The sequence below is a fragment of the Molossus molossus genome, unplaced genomic scaffold (assembly GCF_014108415.1).
Source record: "Molossus molossus isolate mMolMol1 unplaced genomic scaffold, mMolMol1.p scaffold_m16_p_11, whole genome shotgun sequence".
Classification (NCBI taxonomy): Eukaryota; Metazoa; Chordata; class Mammalia; order Chiroptera; family Molossidae; genus Molossus; species Molossus molossus.
In genome coordinates, this window is record NW_023425346.1 from 15,374,224 (window position 1) to 15,393,328 (window position 19,105).

Genomic DNA, 19,105 nt, shown 5'->3' on the forward strand with positions numbered 1-19,105 from the left:
TACCCTTCAAAATCTTACTCTTAATATATTCCACAAACTCATTTCAAATTCTTTCTCAAATCCTGCCCCAAGATGAAGTTAAGGTAGGACATGGGTAGCTCCAGAACTGTTTTCTGTAGTTTCCCATGGATTTTTTATCCTACCGTCAGCAGCAGAACTTGAACCGGAAGCAGAGCACATGCACTGTGATAATGGTATTTGTTGCTGCTTTTGGTCTTAGCTCCATAGGTGATCTTGGCCTATTGACCTCAAACAGTGTCCAGAATGTAAGCTGCCCCATCCACTTTGCTGACCTGTAAAAATTTAGCCCAGCACTTTAAATGCTTCAAATATTTGTTCAGATAAGAACCGTTATTTTAGCAGTTTCCAAAATCTATTTCAAATTTTAAAACTATAGCCCAGATAGTGTGGCTCAGTGGATTGAGCATCCTCCCATGGACCTAATTCAATTCCCGGTCAGAGCACATGCCCGGGTTGTGGGTTCAATCTCCTCCTCTGGGGGATGTGCAGGAGACAGCCAATTGATGTTTCTATCTCTTCCTTCCTCTCACCAAAAAATCAATAAAAACATATTTTCAAAAAATTATATAGTGCATGCATACTTCATTACATATTGCTATTATTTGTATTTCAACACCACCTATTCCCTTCTTCATTGCAACATATTCTATCAATAATAAGTATAGGTGTTTTATAGGTTTGCAGTTAGTATTCACTGAGAAACTATCTAAAGGTGTTATGCAAACACTTAGAACACACACCTGTTTCTATTGTGGTTTTTGTTGTTAATAATCTTTCTCTGGCTCGATAAAGTGCTACAAATTTCTCTGTTTATATCTCTAACAGTAAGTTACTAGTCCAAATGGACCCAAAATCACTGTTCACCCACACCTGTGTGAACTTGTTCTTGCTCCTGAATGCCCTGTTTTTCCCCGGCCCTAAACTACCCTTTAAAATTAGCTTATGATGTTATATCCTACTTGATATTCTCAGAAGATGCAATTTCTGGTCTCTGTATTGTTTCTCCTGCCTCACTGACTCCTGGGTTTCCAGTTCTGTGATTTTCAGGTTGGTCCTAGTTGTTATTGATGTGTAATAAAAACTTAAAGTGCAGTGGTGACTTTGAAAATGTGAGACTTTGTAAAGGCAACATACAATGACTTCATGCAGACGCAAGTACCTATATGTTTTAGAAAGAAAACCCCTTAAATTACATACTTTTAATTTTAATTTAATTTTATTTTAAATCCTCACCTGAGAATATTTTTCCATTTATCTTGAGAGAGAGTGGGAGGAAGGGACATAGAGGGAGAGAGAGAGAAACATCGATGTGAGAGGAACACATTAACTGGTTGCTTCCCACACGACCCCGACCAGGGCTGGGAACGAACCACAATGGAGGCATGTGCCCTTGACCAGAATTGAACCCAAGGCTCATTGGTCCACGGGTCGGCACTCTAATCATGGAGACAAACCAGCCAAGGCAGTTACATATTTTTTATAAGCAACATTACCATGTGCTATAACAGAATGTGCTATAACAGAAGTTCCTTCACCTTTGAAATCAAGTTGGGACTAAGAGGTCCAGTTTTACTTTTTCCATACTAAGATTATGAAGTCATTATATTTTTTGCTAGAATAGGGGTCTTGTCTGCCCTGAAATATTAAAAAAGATACTGAATGTGGAGGTCTTGACCAAGATCAGCTATTTAAAATACTGATTTCCACTACATTACTTAGCAGGGAAGTGGTAAAATATAAATGAATTTGTTGGTATGAAGCCAGTCAGAGAAAGATAAGCACTATATGATTTCACTTATGAGTGAAATCTAATGAACAAAATAAACTTAGAAATAAAATAGAAACTGACTCATAGATACAGAGAACAGATTGACAGCTGTCAGAGGGGTGGGGGTTTGGGGAGTTCAGTGAAAGGATAAAACAAACAAAGAAATGTCACAGACATTGACAACAGTATTGTGATTTTCAGAAGGAAAGGTGGTGGGGAGATTGAAGAGGGTAAGAGGTGATAAGTGGTGATGGAAGGAAACTTGACTTGGGGTGGTGAACATACAATACAATATAGAGATGATGTATTATACAATTGTACACCTGAAATCTATATACTTTTATTAACCAATGTCACCCCAATAAATTCAATGAAGAAAAACATGTGGACATCAATGATGGCACATAATTAATGATGTAGAGATGCTGTAACTAATCAGCAGAGTGTTGAGAAAAAGAGTCAGCAGACTCATGAATGTTAAAGTGAATTTATCCCAGGTGACCAGAGAAACCAACAACCATGTTACTCAGACTGCCCAAAGAACTCCCAGTTCACTAAGATAATAAGGAGTACTAATGAGGGGAGCACAGGCATCACCCAGAGGTTCAGTAGGTCAGTAATAATAAGAGATACTGCCATGAAACTGCGTTCTTTAGTCTCGACAGGAATGAATGATTTCTAGAATAGCTACTAAGATGAGCCAGAATGGCAACCAGGGTGTCTTGACCCACAGGGATCTGTGGTGATGGCTAATAATTCTTGGTATTTATTCCCAGGAAAGATTGAGAGCCAACAGGATAATTCTCAATGTATATAAACACACAAACAAGAAATCGAAAGCTGTGAGAAGGCTGATATCAGTATAACAGTGGGAAATTTTCAGATCTGAGCTGGTTCCGGATTACTAGTTGAAAGGGAGGATCTGGGTTCTTTGGGGAAGAACCCTAAAATTCCACCACAACTATATGCAATAAACATTTCCTCAAAGGACAAAAAAAAGAAAGAAAATTTAGAAAACTGCTGCTACAGAGTAGGTGCTCAGAATATTTTTTCTTCTTAAACAAAAATTTTTATTCCTAAAAAATATAAAAATTTCAAATTTTTAAAAAAACATTTTATCTAAACACTAATAAAAGCACTTAGCAATAAAACAATGCAACTGTAATTATATTTTTATTTTTAAGTTTTAATGTGGTAATTTCTTATAATGATCTTTCTTAAATAACCCTTGAAAAACAAACATCAGCAGGTATTGAATGACTAATAAGGAACATTATGTGAAGTTCTAAAAGGAGTTCAGAGAAGACTAAGTAAAAACATATCAGTAACGTAAAGTCTACTGTTTTTTGTTTGTTTGTTTGTTTGTTTGTTTGTTTGTTTGTTTGTTTTATACATGCCTCTAGCCACTAGGGCCTATTGGGAACCAAAACCAGGACTCTCTGGTCCACAGGCTGACGCTCCAACCTCTCAGCCAAACTGGCCAGGGCCCTACTTTCAAAATATATCAAAACACCTAAAGATTGCTATGCTCTTTCTTCCTCTACAAGGTAAGAACATACAATGGAAAAATGACAGTCTCTTCAGTAGGTGGTGTTGGAAAAACTGGACAGATTCATAGGAAAAAAAATTAAACTATGCCACTATTTCATACCATATATAAAAATAAACTCATAATAGATTACAGACTAACATGTGACACCTGAAATCATAAAACTTCTAGAAAAAAACATAGGCTGTATTTACATTTTTAAAATCCTACAATCATTTTGTCTAACACATATACATAAGCAATGAGAGGGGAAAATCCCTTGTAAAAAACAAAAACATTCTTGGCTTTCTTTCTCATATTTATATCTTCTGCCAGGATGAGTCATGTGATCCCACATAAACTAAAAAGAAACACTAATAAAAGGAAGCATGTTCTGGAGCACTAACATATCAACCTCCACTGTGGACGGCTCCATGTTCTCGTTCATTCAGCAAGCCCTTTTTGAGCATCAATTCTAAGCCACAGACAGTGCGAGACGCAAAGGTCACAATGATGAATGAGATATTGCCTTTTCTCAAGGAACCTACCATCTAGCTGAGGATGGGATCTCTGGTAGAAGGTAGATGGGAAAAGGAAGGGGGTGCAGGGAGAAGATTCAAAGATAGATATATAGATGAGGCCAATGATGGGTTGCAAGTCCCATGAAACAAAAAGCAAGCAGCCGTCCTGGGACTGGAAGAGAGAGTAAGGGATGAAGCCACATTTCAGAGAGGAGGTGAACTTGCTATGAAGTGAGTCGACCAGGCAGGCAAAAAGGAGGCATTACTGTGGGAGAAAGCAGTGAACTTCAATTTAGGGGCTTAAAACAGCAGGGAACACTGGGAAATGGCAACTAGTTCCTTAGAGGGCTGGTGGGAACAGGAGAGAGCAGAGAGAATGCCAAAATAGGAGTCAGAAAACTTGAGCTGTCAGCTTGAGTTTTAAATATTCTTTTATATTGATTCTTAGAGAGAGAGGAAGGAAGAGAGCAAGAGAGAGGGAAACATTTATGTGAGAGTGAAACATCGATCAGATGGAACCCGCAACCAGGACATGTGCCCAGACCCAGAACCAGTGAGCAACCCCTCAGGGAACATGACAGATGCTCAACCGACTGAACCACACAAGCTGTGGCTTTCAGCTTCAGTTTTGTTTTTGTTTTTTGTTTTTTTATCCTCACCCCAGGACATTTTTTCCTATTTTTTGTTTGTTTGTTTGTTTTTCAGAGAGAGTGGTAAGGGGGGAGAGAGAGAGAGAGAGAGAGAGAGAGAGAGAGAGAGAGAGAGAGAGAGAGAGAAACATTGATGTGAAAAGGACACATTGAGTGGCTGCCTTCCGCACGACCCAACCAGGGCTGGGGACAAACTGCAACTGAGGTACGTGCCCTTAGTGGGAACCAAACTTGGGTCTCTCTGGACCCCTAGCCTACACTCTAACCGCTGAGCCAAACTGTCCAGGGCTGTCAGCTTCAGTTTTATAATAAGTTTATCTGGGTTCAAATATACTGGAGCACCACTCCAGTCTAAAAGAACTTGGGAAAATTAATGTCCTTTTCTATAAAATAACAATACTAACTCTGTCTTTGCTAAGTTACTGTGGGAATTAGAGGTACCCCATAAAGAAACCCAGAAATGTGTGTATTGCAGTTTGGTCATTGAACAATGGTTAACAAAACAATGATGGTGATCCCATCTCAAATGCCCCTTTCTCCCAATTCTTCACCGAGATTACTGTTACTTGTCTATGAAGTCTCAGTTCAAAGGTTACTCCTTTCTACACGGTGGAGTGAGGTGTACCTTGTCTGATCTCCCAGAGCACATCCACAGTCTATTGTCATCAATGACTTAATTTTCCATGTCCTCCTTCTTCATCCCAAGGGAAAGGAAGAAGAAAAGAAACCAGATTATAAGCTTCTTAAAGATTGCCTCTGGTTTTATGCCTTTTGGTCTCCTCATTTGTGCAATGTTTTTTAAATTTTTTGAATCACCATATTCATATGCCAAGAATTGAAAAAAGGAATCTAGAAAGGTTGTTTTATTAAAAAAAAGTTAAACAATACAATAACCTATGGCTATATAAAATAATATATCAATAAAATAATCTCTTCTACAAGAGTTCTAATAGGGAATATAAGAAAGATTAAAGGTCTTCATGGAGGTAAGAGTGCCTCATCTCTCTTATGGTTTGGAGACATAAGAGTCGCACCATCAGCATAATGAAAGATCATTATTACCTCTGGTTATGAGCTTCTGCAGCACTAATGTAGGAGTCACCAGGGCCTACTTAGACAGTGTTCATCAGAAGAGGCCTGAGTTGAAACCAGAAAGGTGCTATGTGAAATGACAGAAAAAAGAGATCTCAGACAATGGGAATGTCAAGCACAAAGACCATGGTATAGCTTGGCTTGTTTCAGGCTCAGAGAAGAGGCCAGTTGGGTTAGAGAACAGGGGAGAGAGAATATAATACAATATGGTCAGAGGGAATGGGCCAGATAATCCAAGGTTGTTAGGGTAAGGTGAAGGATATGGATTTACTTTCTAAAAGCAAAGTTAACACTTAAACCAGATGTGCAAAGTAATTATAGTAACTTTTTTTCTTTTTTTGAATTAAATGTATTGAGGTGACATTTGGTTAATAAGATTATACAGGTTTCAAGCGTACAATTCTATGATACATCATCTGTATATTGCCTTGTGTGTCCTGCCACCTAATGCCAAATCTAAGCAAAATAAGTAAGAAAACGTTAGGAAACATATGATTTCATTCATATGTGGACTATAAAGCTGAAAGCAACAAATGAACAAACAAGAAAAGCAAACAAACAAAAAACTCATAGACAGAGTATAAGGGTTACCAGAGGGAAGGGAATTGGGAGGGTGGTAAGGGTAAAGGGGGTCAAATATATGGGGATTGAAGAACATTTTGAAACCACCACTCAGCTGCTTAGTGGAGAATTAATTGTGTAAGGTGTACTAGAAAGCATAAATCTACTAAAGTTGTTGAAATAATCTAGGTAAAATGTGCATGTTCAAGGAATGTGGGTGATGGTGGTGAAGGTGGAGAGCAGGGTTTAGTGTGAACATGCACTCAGGAGGTAGAATAATAAGACTTGCTGATGGATTAAATGGGGGATTGAAAAGAAGAAAGTAAAAAATGAAATTTAAGCTTTGGTTTGAGCCAATGAAAAGAAAATGGTGGTATCATTTAATAAAGTGAAATGAGAGAGGAGTAGGCAGCAAGGATCAAAAGTTCTAATTATAATATAATAAATATAAATTACTTATTAGACATCTAAGTGACACTGTTTAATAAAGAGAAGCACCTAAGCATAGAGGTGAAGTAAGAGAGCTGGGTAAAAGATAGTCTGTTGATGTTCAGCATCTAGTAATTAAATAACGGTATTTATCAATATCACACAGCCACAAGTTACAAACTGAGGTCCTGAGCCCCGACTATGATGACTTTTGGTGTGACTCCATATATTCTATGGTCCTATTACAAGCACCCCTCCAAGGGTTTTGATCTGATATGCTTTTACGTGAGACATACTCTTTCCAGTTACCACGTTTTCAATTGTACATTTAACCATAATCTTTATGTTACCTCTTGAGTTATTTAGATGTTTAAGTGCTCCTGGGGTGTTAAGGGCTCTAAGTCCCTAGAGGTACCACAGATAGGCCCTGAGCAACCCTAATTATTTGACGAAGAGTATCACCATTATTTCCCCCTTATCTTCCCCAAGGAGAAAAGAGCCCAATGACATGTTTGAAAAATGAAAACAAAAAGCAAAATTGATTGTATACTGAGTCATTTAATAGCAAAGAAGATAAAGGTGCCCGAACGAGATAATATCAGGGCCCTCTCTTTCTCCCCTTTTGCTCCAGTGATGGAGGAGTTCTCCACTATGGCGAACAAGAGACAATGTTATATTTTAGTGTATTACACCTTAGTTGAAACAAGTAGTTAGCCATGGTATAGCATCTTTCACAGTATGGTGTATATTATACAGTCATCAGATTTAAAAATCTTTCTTGCTGATCTCTGTGGTTTACATTTTTGGTTTTCCCCTTCCAAACAATCCAACCTCCTGACTGTTACCACATGTTTATTTGGGTAACCCCACCTCTATTTCCTCCACTTAACCATGTGCGACTTCAAACACTGTGGGTATGGAATTGATGTAGGACTTAATTCTAGGCCACAAGAATGTGAGGGGAAAAAAATAAAAGAAAACCATTTTTAATGAAGAAACTTTTCCTTTCTTTGGACTGAACATTGTCAATTCATGTCTTATGTAATTAGAAGACAAAGGAAAGGACTCTACCCCTGAAATTTCCAGGCATCTTTTATGCTTAAATCAAATGCCAATAACAGAGGTAAAGTCATGTGTCACTGGGTGTTGTTGAGAAGACAATCAGCAAACAGTATACCAAAAAATTGTTATCTGTATATCATCTTTAAATATTAAAGAGAAAAAATTTAGTACATCACAATCATTGTCAATAGCCAAAAAAGACTTCAGAGAAGGACAAGTACTATATAATTTCACTCATATGTGGAGTCTAATGAACAAAATGAACTAAAATGCAACATAGAGATGGACTCATAGATAGGGAGCAGGCTGACAGCTGTTGGGGATAGGGACCGGGGGAGTATGGGGGGATTGAGCAAAAAAGAAAAAAGAAAAAACATACAAAAATAAGAGTAATGCTATGTTTTAAAAAAATGCCTTTAAAGATGAGCTATTGTTAGTGTTCATGGAAGTGATTGGTATTAAATCAAGCTAATAAACCATTTGTTGTTAAGATTTGCCTTCAGTAACACCTGTCTGCTAGTAATACATGGGCTACCCTGAAAAATCAACCAAAAATGTGTTACCATCCTTAATTTCTACCTGAAGCCATGAACCTCAGAGGTGCTTCCAAGGTCACAAAACTGTGTTTTAAATTTAGAGTTCATGATCTTATCTTTGTACTATTTGCCCTTTAAGCGTTGTCCTCAGAGTATAGTCAAATCCTGAAAGATCACACAAAGTCCAGGCCCCGTGTGTATTTGCAGTTTCATTTCTCACCTCTCCTAATCACTTGCACTCAGTAATATAATCAGCCTCAAATAATTATGCTTTTGTGACAGTTACAAAACTGTCTTCGCATTTTGCACAGTTTCTCCATTCCTGTAATACCTTCTTCCCCTCCCTTTAGCAATCTAATTGCTATGTAGGATTCCGGTTCGGTTTTATGAATACTTCTAAAATGCCTTGTCTTTGCCCCACCTAGCACCTATCACTTAGTTGTAACTGTATCATTTCTATCTTAGGTTGTGTTCCTTTAAAAGAAGCAGTATCACTCTATTCATATTTGTTCATATTTGACTCCTCCATCAGTAAATGTTGAGTGATTGGAACAATGAAAGAGTAAGTCCATGTCTCTCTCCAGCATGCCATACTAAACTCATCCATTAACCAAAGTCATTATTTCTTGAGTCTGTTCTTTCACATAATTTTATTTCCTTTGAAGGTATACACAAAAGAAACATTTTGCAATAGCTGCTCTTCCTTTTTTAAAATTTGTTTGTTTGTTTATTTATTTATTTTTATTCTTACTTGAGGACATTTTCCATTTTTTGTTCAGATAGAGTGGGAGGGAGAGAGAGAGAGAAACATTGATGCGAAAGGGACACATCAAGTAGTTGCCACCCACACGACCAACCAGGGCCAGAGACAGACTGCAACCGAGGTGCATGCCCTTAGCAGGAGCTGAACCTGGTTCTCGCTGGACCACAGGCCAACGCTCTAACTGCTGAGCCAAACAGGCCAAGGCTAGCTGCCTTCCTTGATTGAGCCAACCTGTCTTGCATATTCTCTCTGTCCTAATTCTTTTGGTCTCTCAAAAATATTATTTAAGTATAATACATACATCTATTAAATACAACAAGTAATTTCATGCTATTTATTTCCATTGTAATAAAGTGGAGCACATTTATTTTAGGACAAAATTATGGGAACTAGAGTTGTGAGAAATGTTTTTTATTTCGACAGCAGTGATTCATCCTGGAAATTGAGGTTTCTGTTGAGAAAGAGCCTCACTAAAGTTCCAGCATCCACATTTCCCCTACAAGGCCCCATCCATGAAAATCAGCAGCAACTTATATCTATTATGCTGACCCAAGCTCTAAAACAGGGGGCATCATTAGTCTCTGTTTGGACACTTTCCTCGACTCTAATGTAGAAAGTCACTGATAATGTAAAACCTATTTTTGATTTACAGAAGCCATTCATCCTCATAGGAATTAGCCTATCTGTTGTTCCAGGTCCTGAGGTCTCTTTGTTAGTTCTCTAAGTTTTGTCTACATATTTTAAAGTAAAATGCTTAGTTCTGCTTAGGTCATGGAAGACTAGTAAGTTTCTGAACTCAAAAGTAAAACTGCATCATTTGGGAAGACAAATGAGTTTATAGGCTTCTTTGACTGTTCTTACATTCAATGAATATTTTTTAAAAATTTTAAATTTATTTTTCAGAGATAGAGAAAAGGGGAGAGAAATAGAAACATCAATGTGAGCAAAAAACATCGATCTGCTGCCTCCTGCATGCCCCTCACTGGGGATTGGGCCCGAAACTAGGGCATGTGCCCTACCTGGAATCGAACTGGGACCTGTCAGTCCAAGGGACAATGTTAATCCACTGAGCCACACTGGCTAGGCAATTTTTTTTAACATTCAAAGAATCTGAATTTAGAACCTGCTATGCACATGGTAATGAGCTAGGCACCAGAATTACCAACATTAAAAGAGACTTTATCAGTTCTTTATTAGCTAGTGGAGAGACTTACATGGAAACAAATAATCATAATTTGTAAGATTAATTATTATTAAGCAGGTTGAGAAAAGGTTATGTGAGAACATAGGTGATCATTTGAGGCCATGACAATCTGCCTAAGAGAGACAGAGAACTTTTACCGACAAAATTCTGTATGAGAGTTCTAGAATGAATAGTGTTGTTTAAAGGACCTTTGCATGGAAGGGTGGATAAGGCAAAAGAATCAATGACTCCAGAAGTATAGAAAAGCTATACCTATATCATGATAAAACTGCTCCTCAATTCAACCACATATACAATCTACATGTATCTCCCATTAAAAAGTATCTTCCATTTTTGTAACATAGTACTGAGATGAATAACTGCATTTTTTATTGAATTAATCAGTCCTTTAAACAGCATTTGAACTCAATCTTCTTCTTCCCCAACCTTTCTGGTATAAGTCCATCAAGTAATCTGAAGATGTTACTATACTATTAGAAGGTACTTTTCAGCTCCCTGGTGACTGCAAAATGAGTTTTTATCATCATTATAGTTAATAATAATTGCAAATAAAATTCTCAACTTTTATGTCATAAAAATTGATTCTCACTATACAACTCTCTATGAAAATGTCAGATCCCTTAAAAATTGCTGCTAGAACAAATTATAATACAAAGCACTTACATAGCATTTTTGTTTTGGGAGATAATTTAAGTTTATTGCCCTTCTGTGAGTGTGGAGGGAAAAAACCTTAACAGGGTTGACTTCCCCAAGGCCTCATGATTCATTGTGGTACAGAGAGAGTAAGAACTCATGTTGAGAATGCTCTTCCAAAGAAAACCTGTCTAATCTACCCTATCCTCCATTTGCAGATGGTATAGTAAACTGTGTACATTTGATCTTTTATCCCAATGGTAGCTCTAAAAAACAAACACACTAAAACATGAGTTCTATGAAGAATTCCCAAGAGATGAGTCTGTTCAGGAGGCAAACTTCCTTTGTTTCTCTGGTTGTGATCCAGAAAATCTAGTTCTGTTAATGTAGCATCAACATAGGTCTGTCTACAGGTGGTCCGTTTTGAAAATAATGATTGATTTTGTTCCAGTTGTGGTATACGGTTGCCAATTATATCCTATCAACCTGGAATATGTTAAAACAACAACAACAACAACAACAACAACAAAAAACAACAACTAAAGAATATCTATGAGGAGAAGAAAAGCTATGATGATATTATTGCTTCCCATTGTTTTGCTAAGTTTCAAATGAAGCTAGCAAGAAGGGATGCACTTGTCCAGCACATTTTCTGCTTAGTGCAACTATGAATCTCCTTAGTTACTAAAAGTGTTGATTACTAGATGTTTTCAAACCGAAGTCAGAAAGTAAAATCACTGAAGGACAAACAATGACTCAATGCACTTTTTTGAGAAATTTGCTATGAATTTAAGAGATAGAGGAAAGTTCCAATTTGGTTTCCTATTAAACAAGGTCTTAAAATTTTTAGCTCATCTTAGAGCTGAAAGACTTTAACAGTCATTTAATACTCAACAAATATATATTTAATGTCTACTTTGTGAAGGGCTTTTTGTCAAGTAAACCTTGTGAGGGATAAAAGGATATGGAATTGATAAAATCTCAGCTCTCATAGAATTAACGTTATTTAATGACCCTAAGTATCATTATAAAGTGGTTTCAACTCCATCTGTGATACTCAAACACGGGCAATTCTTTTAGGTGGACACAGAACAAGTGTGTTTTATTTTTTAGTCCTTTAGCTCAGTGTTTCAGGAATTTTTAACATGCATGAATCACCCAGAGGGATAATTAAAACACAGATTGTTGAGTCCTACCCACAATACCATATAAAATATAAACATAGTACCCATCATTTAGGCCAGGGTGTAGAATTAACAATCAGTAGGATGCAAATCCAAGCCATTCTCATCATAAAAGTCATCACAATGTTACACTGCAAAATACCAACTTGCTAAAGACAAAAATAATTTTCTAATGATCATACCCTAATTGATTAGGTTTGGGTAGGGCCCAAGATTGTGCATTTCTAACAAACTCACAAGGTGATGCTAATACTGCTGGCCAGGGACACACACTTTGGAAGCACTGCTTTAGCTTATTTATCCCATGTTTCACTGTAGAACCATGCATTTTCAGTGACAATTAGTAATTAGTCATCACAAATGTATCATTAAGACTCTCTTAACTACCTGACCAAAACATGAGTTTCTAAAAAATTAACTCATTTTTCCAAGAAGCAAATGAAGTAATATTATTTTCTAAAATCTTTTAGAAACACATTCTATGACAACACTTTTTCACAGTAAGTTTCCATTCAAACAATATAAATATCAAATAAAAAATAAATTTTCTATTTTACAAAGAAAAAACTAATAAAATACAAAATTAACCAACTTTATAACATTGTAAGTCATCACTAAAAAGGAAATAAAAATCTCTACTACTTCCTTTAAAAAACTATTGAACTTATAGTTGAAATAAAATTGTTCTATAATCTTTAAAGTGTAGCTAGTTGACAGTAAATGCAAATTGTGCATGACTATAAATTGGTCACTAGTGGAATTTCTAACCTGTAGTCCTATTCTTACTTATCACAGGCTGTGAGTTTTTCCTAAAGCATATGAAGGGAGCTGAGTCAGAATAATTAAAAAGATGTAAAACATTGATAAAAGAAATAAATTCTCATACACATAACACCCTTTATTCTATTTTTGTTGTTGTTAAGTCTTCTTTTTTTTAGCTTCTTCAAATGTCACCACCTCGGAGAACAGCCCATTTTTCCAATGCTGAAGGAAAATGTGTACCTCGAGAAATGAAACTGTAGGGTCCACTGAATACTGAAGGTAATTCTTTCTTTAGTGTGTCTGACTCTGTGTTGAAAGTATAATTTAAGCCCTGGCCAGTTTGGCTCAGCGGTTAGAGCGTCGGCCTGCGGTCTAGAGAGACCCGGGTTCGGTTCCCGCTAAGGGCACATACTTCGGTTGCAGTTTGTCCCCGGCCCTGGTTGGTCGTGCAGGTGGCAGCCACTCGATGTGTCCCTTCACGTCGATGTTTCTCACTCTGTCTCCCTTCCTCTCTCTCCCTCTCACTCTATCTGTACAAAAAATGGAAAAATATCCTCGGGTGAGGATAAATTTAAAAAAAAAAATAGAAATTATAATTTAATAGGTGATGAGGAACAAAAAAAACTCTAATACAAAGCATAGTATAGAAGCATATTGTGCTTAGATTTTCACATGATAGTGAAATTGGGAGATTCTTACATTTGGTGTGTTATGATGACAGAAAAAGGTAGCATTTTTTAATATGTGTACTTTAGTTCTCATCTTTTGTGGATGTAATATGAATATTTAATTATGAAATGCTCTTTGAAACTAAATTGCAACACTGACTCAAGTACCACAAGAAATACAGATGTGTTACCCACCATCCAGGCCAGGAGTGCGGGATTCACAATCACTAAGATGCCAGTTGGTACAATTCCAAGCCATTCTCACAATTAAAACTCATTACAATGTTACATTGCAAAATAGCCATTTGCTAAATACAAAAATTGCTTTCTAACTACCATGCCTTCAAGCCTACAAATTTAACAAAAAAAAAAAAATTCTTGTGGTAAGAATTTTATTCTTTTTACTCTCTTATTTTATCCGCTGTTTCCTATACCACAGTTTTGGATGGTGGTGTAGTTTAGAGGTAGTAAGGGAAAAACATTTTTGTTAACATAATAACACTTCAATAATACAATATAAAATACACTAAAAATTATGAAAAGTGTTTGCCTACTCACAGACATTTTACCCTGAAGACAACAAAAATTCTAAACATTCCTTCAAATATGTTTTGTAAAAATCTGCAGTTATCCAACGGGAACTGCGACCCTGGGTGTGAAGTTAGTGGTAAAATAAACCAGGCAGACCTTAGAAAAGGGAAAGGGAAAACATTGATATGAAATAGACAGTAGATGTGGAAAGTAAAGAAATATTGACTACTATATTTAAGGGTTTCTATATTAAAATAAAATATAGATGATCCCCTATCTGGGAATCACCACACCTGATAATTCACACACAACTTCTAACTTAAAAAAGGAAAAGATGAATGATTTTCTCTACTAACTTTAGACATACATGGATACTATACTTGTATTAAAATATGAAAGAAATAAAAAATCTCATTGCTTTAACCATAATTCTAAATGTGCAATTGAACTGGACAAAGAATAAGCCAGGTCCAGAGATCTGACTGGAAAATTTCAGTATAAACAAGAGAAGCTAAAAAAGAGATGAAAAAACAAGTTTGTTGCCTAAGATGGGGACAATTCTTCAGAAATTGTTTATAGTAAGCCAAGATTGGATCTGTATTTAGCATCCCCAGATAGTACCTAAAACTTTCCATTACAGACTTAAATGAAGTATTTTTTTAGAGTGCTGCTCTCTTGACAGTAAGATTTGCAATCATTTCAAAAAAGCTTTATTGCTTTTCAAGCTCTGAAATGGGAGAGGTTTTTATGAGTGCATTGCATTCAACATTTTGTCCAAAATGATCTGAGAACACTCCTGGATGCTTTGTTTGCCCTCTGTTCTGACTCTTACCAGCTTTGACTACAGGAACATACCTGCTGAAGAACACCAGAAAAAATGTAACAGGGGCTGGTTAAGCTGGAGATGGCCAGAATAACAAAAACAATGTCATGCAACCTGAATAATTCTGACCATCTGATCCCTCCTTCTGCAACTCTACCACCACTATGACCACAAAGAGCCTTCACTGGCAACAGTTGCTGAGTTTGACTTCTGCTCATACCACATTTAAAACTTCAAGTAGAAACACACACACACTTGTTTTTTTTCTCCTCTTACACATTTTGGGCTTTAGAGCTTTTTTCTTTAGTCAATGCAATTCATTTTTGCTTATTCCTATTATTTGTTTTAGCAGTGAACTGTCAAGAGAAGGAACAGTTAGTGTTTACTACACCGACAGCGGGGAACAATTCTCCAGATGTTTATTACACTGAACCATGGGGCGAACGTTCCTAAGGATTTTAGAATTTCTAAAATGGAACAATGTATAGTTATTAAGTATTTCGGTATTTCCAGAGCCCAAATTGGGTCACTTATTACCCACAGGCCAACCAGATGCCATAAAGTTTTATTCAAATTTTTTATACAGTAATGTTAAGAGTAAAGAAAATATAAACTTTAAAAACCATGCTTGAAACAAAAGAAAATAGATTCCAATCATTCAGAGTCTTTTAAGCCCTAACATATCATATATTTCAAAAAAAAAAACCTCTCACCTTAGGGTTTTTCTTTAAGTTGTTACTGCATTTTTTTCATAGGCTAATGCATTACCTAAATATAGATAATCACTTTTAGTATAAATTCCAAAAGCCATAAATGTTTCATAATTGAACACATAATTTGAAGAGAGCTTTTCCACTTATCCCTTTTTACTATTGAAAATTGGAAAATATTCAAGTAACTCCAGTAATAGTTCAATGTTTGCAACTTTATATACTTTATGAACATCACAAGCATCTTTGGCTCCCCATATCAATATTAAGGTGGGCGTTGGGGGGGAGACACAAAATAAGTTACTTGTACAATTAACTGTATCACCCAGAGCTTTTATTCAAGATTCCTTCATTAAGCCATTAATATAATACATTACTAAGTGGTGGGTTATCCCGTTTTTATGATGCCTTTCATTTTAATTCAATGGCTGTAGTTAGAATTTTAAAAAACCCAGCATCTGCTAGATCAGCAAAATGATGAAAAACCCTTACACTAGAAACATTTTTGGCCTCTACAGTTTGTTTGAGGGCAGTCAATGCCAGAGTACCAAAAAGGGAAGGGATCTTAAGACCCAGAAAGTAGCATTTATTTGTCCTTACCCAATGATAAAAGGGCAAATAAAACACAATTCCTATGACCTTAAATACTTAAACAGAAAGCCACTAGTTATTTTATAGTTTTCTAGACATACTCAAAGGCAGTTTTTAATTCAATCCCACTTTAGCTTACAACACACATTTCCTGCTAGAGTTTATAGATCACAATGTCATATATGTGTTGTTTTGACATTGTTCAGAGATGGTATGCTTATGCATTTGGCATACATAGAAATATGACATGTATAAAAATCTAAAATCCTAAAGCTTGCCATTTTATTTCCAAACTTGGACACTGCAGAAAATCGAATGCTAAAAAAAGATTCTGCTTTTGCTGCCATTAGAGATGGTGTAAATTAGCTGAATTTGGGTTCTTCCTAATTCCAGTTAACACTATCTGTTTACTTATGATGGAAGTATAATTATGCATCATGTGGTGCATCCTGGAGACCTCATTGCTTTAAAAAATTATTACAGATAAATGGAGGGAAATATTCAGTTTATGGTCTATTTGTCAGTGAAGGTAAGTTCTCAAGAAGGAGACGTATTGCTGAAAATCATATTATGCTTGTAATTAATTATAGTCTAGGAAGTATTCCCAAAAGTCTGAGATATAAACACAATGATAAGTTGATTATGAAAAGCCAGTCTTCTCAAATTTTGAATCTTCATAACAGACATGCAATTGTATGTGAATTAGATTGTAGTAACTAAAGATGATCACCAATCAGGTTATGGGGTATTTTCTATAAAAAAGTTTCACAGATATCCATTACTTCTCATCCCCCATCAAGATGCAAAGTATACACAAAGATAATAATCTACTACAGATAAATGACAAAATAGAGTAAATCCTTTATTGGTAATCTGCTTTTTATGCCTCACTGAAAGTAATAATCTCCCAAATACAAAGAAAAAGAATGACATAAACATAACATAGAACAGTAAAATTCTGAGCTTGGCCCTTTTCCTTTGATTATTACAGAGAAGCCTCAAATTTGAAAGAAGCAGCTGAATTAAAGATTGTTTCCCATCATTTCAATGGTTTTGAGTTATATGATGACATACATAAAAACATTTGGTTTTACACTCCCCTTAAAGTCTTTTATACTTCCTCACTATAGTCACTTTAGTATAACCACCAGTTAAACACTCACAATAAATTATACACTTTTCTTTGAAAAGAAGAAGAAACTCCCACACCACATGACAATAAAATAGTTATCAAACCATAGTTAATTTAATATTATCTGTTTCCACCAGTTGGCAAATTCTTCACCAGTTTCAAGAAAACTGACATGGACTAAAAACTCTTCTAGAAGCTCCATAAACTTGTTTTCTCAAATACATCACTCACATATTCTCAGTCAAAAGAGCAAAAGTCATTAAAGTAAAAGAATTGTGAAGAGAAAACTACTCTCTCTGGTCTACACACACACACACACACACACACACACACACACACACACGTAAACAGAACCAAACGCTCTACTCACATCTAATCTTTAATTCAAACTTAAACCAACAGGACATCTCCACTGCCTGTGCCCTGCCATACAAACGTCCATGTGTTAAGTAGATGAATGAAGACACATGTGCAAAAGCAGAGGGAAGAGAGAAAACCCGGGTCCTACCTTGATTGTTTTCGAGGACTGACATTTGATGTTGTGGGACACGCTGGCAGTTTGGTTCATGTTTCAGGACCCTGGACAGTGCACGATGCCAAGTGGAGTTCCAGGATGAACTAGAGAGCAAGTCTCCTCTGTTGGACTTCAGCAGGGGCTGCTGCTGCTGCTGCTGCTGTTGCTGCTGCTTCTGCTGCTGCTGCTGCTACTGCTGCTTTCTCACTCCGGAGGCTGAAACGTTGTCAGATTCGAGGGATCTGTAACTCAGCCCTAAATAAAGCATCCACTTGTTTCATTCTCAAAGCTCTTGGTGATAGGGAATAGAAAGCTAAAGACTGTCTCAAATCACTTGTACTGCACCTTTTTAGTACTCAGACGTGACAGCATCACAGTGCAGCCAATGATCTTGGCTTTCATTCTCCTTTCAAAGGAACAAATACCAGAAAACATAACACAGATCAATTGCAGCACCACAGTTTAAAGGGACACTCAACTCCCCTGATTCTAACCAGTTCACACTTCTTACAGTGCAAAAAGAAATCTTTCTCGTTCCCTGTCTCTCCCTCTCTCCTATATTTTTTAAACCATAATTTATTCCCATTTTGATACTAAAATTTACTCTTTCTTGGGTAGTGCTTGCAGTCAAAACACCAGTTAATGCTGAGAAAGGACCTGTTGCTTGGCACAAGATGGTAGGTTTTACATTGTATAGTAAAGGGCTGACATTCTCTATGGATATTTAAGAAATTCAGCAGTTACAACCAGCCAAGGGACTGACTTTTCTATAAACTGGGAGAACGATTATGGTATATAGTTTTCAAACACAATCATTACTGGATGTTACACCAAAGCAAGAAGATGGTTTATTATTTTCTTTCTTTGTGTGTGTGTGTGTGTGTGTGTGTGTTTAACCAGCTCTTTTCTTTAGTCCATGTTTTTGTTTTATAAATTAATTTTCTGATACAAACTAGTAGTTAGTTCATGCCAGTTTGACTTCTTGAATAGTTAACGCTTGCCTCAAATGCCATTGTCAGCAAAATAAATCATAAGCACTTATAAGTAAAGTCTGCAGCGTCACTGGTCCCCATTGTCAGAGCAGCACTAAGATAAAATTACCCCAGTTGGAAAGAAGACATGCAATCTAGTAGGTTTGACTTAATGGAGTACATTATTTTTCAATATAGATTATAAAGTATTAGATGTGGCCTAGGTTGAGTATGTATGTCTCATGTATTTTTGAAGACCAACACTTTTTACTCATCAGAAGTATATCCTGTTGGTGAAATGCCAAGTTTATAAAATTGAACTGCATGAAGCTTTTAGGAAGCTTTATGAGTGAGGCAAGAACATTATAGATAAACTCTAAGGTGAAAAAAATAAACTAATACACTTGATGCAATAATTAAATTCATACATTATTTTTAAAATATTTTCTTC

General features: G+C 36.3%; 1 protein-coding gene across 3 annotated transcripts in view; it reads right to left on the reverse strand.

The window, feature by feature from the left end:
- Positions 1-18,169, reverse strand: part of DPP10 (dipeptidyl peptidase like 10) — a 1,561,433-nt gene extending 1,543,264 nt beyond the window's left edge. The window contains exon 1 of one of the 3 annotated variants that reach the window (XM_036253736.1): positions 17,678-17,875. In XM_036253736.1, the coding sequence (XP_036109629.1) occupies positions 17,678-17,737 (60 nt within the window). In that variant the 5' untranslated portion in view covers positions 17,738-17,875. Of the gene's footprint in view, positions 1-17,677 lie in introns of all 3 variants that reach the window. The other 2 variants (XM_036253738.1, XM_036253734.1) reach the window with 2 other exon arrangements.
- Positions 18,170-19,105: the final 936 nt, after the last annotated feature.